The 4,236-nt window shown below is 42.6% G+C and overlaps 1 protein-coding gene across 1 annotated transcript in view; it reads right to left on the reverse strand.

The window, feature by feature from the left end:
• LOC123958619 (myosin heavy chain, fast skeletal muscle-like) overlaps positions 1-4,236 on the reverse strand; it is a 12,744-nt gene that overhangs the window by 2,169 nt on the left and 6,339 nt on the right. The window contains exons 22-34 of the mRNA XM_046032093.1: positions 3,629-3,805; positions 3,381-3,526; positions 3,176-3,266; positions 2,678-3,067; positions 2,421-2,547; positions 2,218-2,336; positions 1,829-2,025; positions 1,560-1,743; positions 1,306-1,471; positions 883-1,007; positions 486-794; positions 193-396; positions 52-102 (exon numbers count right to left, since the gene is read on the reverse strand). Of these exons, the coding sequence (XP_045888049.1) occupies positions 52-102; positions 193-396; positions 486-794; positions 883-1,007; positions 1,306-1,471; positions 1,560-1,743; positions 1,829-2,025; positions 2,218-2,336; positions 2,421-2,547; positions 2,678-3,067; positions 3,176-3,266; positions 3,381-3,526; positions 3,629-3,805 (2,286 nt within the window). The remainder of the gene's footprint in view (positions 1-51; positions 103-192; positions 397-485; positions 795-882; positions 1,008-1,305; positions 1,472-1,559; positions 1,744-1,828; positions 2,026-2,217; positions 2,337-2,420; positions 2,548-2,677; positions 3,068-3,175; positions 3,267-3,380; positions 3,527-3,628; positions 3,806-4,236) is intronic.

Here is a 4,236-nt window from a genome sequence, read left to right on the forward strand (position 1 = left end):
CTCCTCAGCATTTCTTGCTTCCTGAACAGAATCATCCACTTCACCCTGAACCTGGACAAGGTCAGCCTCCAGTTTCTTCTTGGTGTTCAGAAGACTGGCGTTCTAAATATTAACCAAAATGGACAATGTATTACATTATTGTGCCTCATTTATTTGATGGGATACAATTTTTGTGAATTAATAAAAACACACCTGAGAGTGAAGCAGTCCAACACGCTCACTAGCATCAACCAGCTCCTGCTCAGCCACTTTGCGTCCTCTCTCTGTCTGCTCCAGAGCGGCTCTCAGCTCCTCAATCTCAGCCACCATCAGGCCATTTCTGCGCTCCACCATGGCAACCTGCTCCTTCATGTCTTCCTGTCCTCTGACAGCATCATCAAGGTGCAGTTGGGCATCCTGGCAACAAAAAACAAAAGAGAAAATACAATTAACCTTCTGTACAATTTACTTGTTTGTTTATACGTAAGTGATCATATAAACCTCACCTTCAGCGTTCCCTGGACATTCCTCAGTTGTTTCTGGGCCTCAGCAGCCTGCCTGTTGGCATGGCTCAGCTGAATCTCCATCTCATTCAGGTCTCCTTCCATCTTCTTCTTGACTCTCAGGGCATCGTTCCTGCTCCTGACCTCACTGTCGAGATTGCTCTGCATAGAGTCAATCACCCTCTGGCTGTTCCTCTTGATTTGCTCCATCTCCTCATCCTTCTCTGCCAGCTTCCTGTCAACCTCACCTTTGATCTGGTTGAGCTCAAGCTGAACACGGAGAATCTTGGCCTCCTCATGCTCCAGTGTACCCTTTAAAAATTTTAAGAAAAGTCACTTAAATAAGAATTACAATGGCATGGACCTTTTCAAACATTTCTATAATTTGAAAATGTATTACTTCAGCTTCCTCCAGTGCTGACTGAATTTCCGTCTTTTCAGTCTCCACAGTTTTCTTGGATTTCTCCAGCTCGTGGATACTCTTTCCAGTCTCACCAAGCTGTTCAGTCAGGTCTGAGATCTCCTCTAAAGTACAATGAAAACCAAAATACAGTTAATAGTGACCTAAAGACACTGTCCTGCAAGATAGTTAGTACTGCATAGTGCACAGTACATACTATTTTTAAACAAATAATTCAAGTTTGTAGTAGGCAAACTAAGCATGAAGTCAATTTCAAAAAGTGTACCATAAATTGAAATGTAGTTGGGGCAATCATACTCTTTCCATGCAAACAAAGGAGATTTTAATGCCATATAGGTTCATAAACTACACTTGAGAAGAACCCACACAAGTTACATTTTTATTTTAGTGTGAATGACATACGTTGCAGGTTCTTGTTCTCTCTCTTCATGGTCTCCAGCTGATCAAGAGCCTCCTCATAAGAGTTCTTCATCTTGAACAGTTCAGTGCTGAGAGAACGAGCCTCCTTCTGGGCTCCTTCCAGCTCTGCCTGGCCCTCCTCATACTTTTGTTTCCAATCTGCCAGGACCTAGAATTATATAGATGAACATCAGTGATTACTTTCTAAGATTGATTTTTGTTTCACTCGAATGAATGTGTCCTCGATGTCCTTATACCTTATCAAAGTTCCTCTGCTTCTTGTCAAGGTTGGCAGCCAGACCATTAGCTCTCTCCACATCAATCATGAGGTCCTCCACCTCACCCTGCAGTCTCTGCTTGGTCTTCTCCAAAGAGGCACACTTTGAGTTCACAGCCTCAATGGATTCCTCAGCATCCTGCAGGCGCTGGGCAAGCTTTTTCCTGTGGTGAAGAAGAATGTTTTAATTGGTAAAAGTGAACTGTTGAAATGAAAACTAATTTAAACACTGAAAGGTTAGTGACTTACTTGGACTCCTCCAGCTCCTCAGTGCGCTGGATAGCATCAGTCTCATATTTGGATCTCCACTGAGCCACCTCACTGTTGGCCTTAGACATTCCTCGCTGCAGCTCAGCCTTGGCCTCCTGCTCCTCCTCAAACTGCTCTCTGAGCAGATCACAGTCATGGCGGGCTGACTGAACAGCATGGGCCAGGGCATTCTTGGCCTGTTGAACATGACAAAACATTTATAACTTACCTATGAAGCAGACAAATAATAAATAAGTACTCAATCAAGTTGAAACATTAAGGCATTTAAAGCCTTATTAGAATATACTTTGTTTTTTTATTGACTACATTTTAAAAGAATAACTCAATTCTGTTAAAACCTAATAAGAGGACATGTAAACTTGTTATACCTTCACTTCCTCCTCAACGTGCCTCTTAAACTCCTCAATTTGCTGAGTGAAGGCCTGCTTGCCCCTGGTCAGCTGGGAAACAAGAGCTTCCTTCTCCTCAAGCTGGCGGGAATACTCACCTGAATGACAATATGTAAATTTGTTATTTATCAAAATGATCATTACTGGTTTCCATTGCCAGTTTTTCTTTACAGACGACTCACCATTCTCTGTCTGCAGTCTGGCCTTCTGTCCATTAATGTCATTCAGCTGGCGAACGTTCTCATCATTTTTGGCTTTGAGCTCACTAAACTGGTCCTCAAGAGTTCTGCACATTTTCTCCAAGTTGCCCTATAAACAACAAAACATGATGTATGTTGATGTAGATGTAAATATGAAGCTACTGCCATATTTACAAGTTACAGTTAATATTTCTTAGCATAATGAAAGATAATCCCTCTTTTATGAAGAAACCACACACCTTAGCTTTAGCAACAGCCTCCATGTTACTGGAGAGGTCATCAATCTCCATCTTGTACTCGCTCTTCTCCTTCTCCAGCTTCTGCTTGACACGCTGGAGGTTGTCGATCTGCTCTCCCAGCTCTGCAACACTGTCTGCCTGCTTCTTGCGGAGAGCTGATGCGGTAGCTTCATGTTGCAGGGTTGACTCTTCAAGATCACGACGCAGCTTTTGGAACTCAGCTTCGTGCTTCTTGTTCATCTCAATCTGAGCAGCTGTTGCTCCACCAGCTTCCTCAAGCCTCTCACTGATCTCCTCAAACTCCCTGGAGAGGTCAGCCCTCTGCTTCTCTACTTTAGCCCGAGCAGCCCTCTCAGCCTCAATCTCTTCCTCCAGCTCCTCAATACGAGCCTAGATTTGATGATAGAATGTTTATTAACTGTGATTTAGCATGTTGTTTTGGATTTACTGAGCCTGATTTGAATGCGTCTAATACTGTATATAAGGTGGATAAGTCACCTGGAGTTCCTTGATCTTCTTCTGAAGCTGAGCGCCAAGAGACTGTTCATCCTCAATCTTGCTGAGGAGCTGGCTGATCTCAAAGTCTTTCCTTGATGAGGATACCAAGAAAGCTTTTACTTTCATAGTTTGTACTGTTATCAGAGTTTAATGTGTGAGATACTAAAAATAGTATTAATAACCTTAAACCAACAAAAAAACTTACTTTTTGATTTTCTCATCAGATTGCTGCTTGTCATTCTCCAGATCCATTATGGATTCCTGGGCCAGTTTCAGATCTCCCTCAAGCTTTCTCTTGGCTCTCTCAAGGTCCATGCGGAGCTTCTTCTCTTGATCCAGTGATCCCTCAAGCTATTAGATGACAGTTCATGATAGTTGAGGCATTGAAAAGACAGAGCACCAATAACAAGAATACCAAGCAAAACCGCAAAGTAAAAACAACAGTTTTCTTACATCGTCCACTTGCTGTTCCAGCTTTGTCTTGGCCTTGGTCAGAGTGTTGACTTTGTCTTCCTCTGCCTGGAGATCATCAAGTGTTTGCTGGTGGGCCTCTTGGAGGGCTTTCTTCTCCTTTGTTAACTTGGCAATAGACTCATCTTGAGATGCCATCTCCTCTGTCAGGTTTTTCACCTGAAATGATGTGAAAGGTGCATTATTTCCATCACTTTATATCTATATAGTCTACGTTTAAAAGATGATAGGTTTAAAATAATGTGAACCTTGTTTTCTGTGGCATGTTTCTCCTTCTCCACTTTAGCCAAGGTGAGCTCCAAGTCATCAATGTCTTTCTTCAGCTCAGAGCATTCATCCTCCAGCTTCCTCTTCTTACCAGTCAGCTCAGCATTGATTTCCTCTTCATCCTCCAGTCTCTCAGTTGTCTCTTTGAGTTTAGCTTCGAGCTGGATCTTGCTCTTAATGAGCCCCTCACACCTCTCCTCAGCATCAGAGAGGTTCTCGCCTTCCTATGGTACATTTTGAAACCACAATATGTTAGTTAGTTAGGTATTTGTTAAAGCTAGACATACATATAAATGAATGTTGGTAGTATTCAAGCCCTTCCC

This window comes from Micropterus dolomieu, linkage group LG02, assembly GCF_021292245.1.
Source record: "Micropterus dolomieu isolate WLL.071019.BEF.003 ecotype Adirondacks linkage group LG02, ASM2129224v1, whole genome shotgun sequence".
Classification (NCBI taxonomy): Eukaryota; Metazoa; Chordata; class Actinopteri; order Centrarchiformes; family Centrarchidae; genus Micropterus; species Micropterus dolomieu.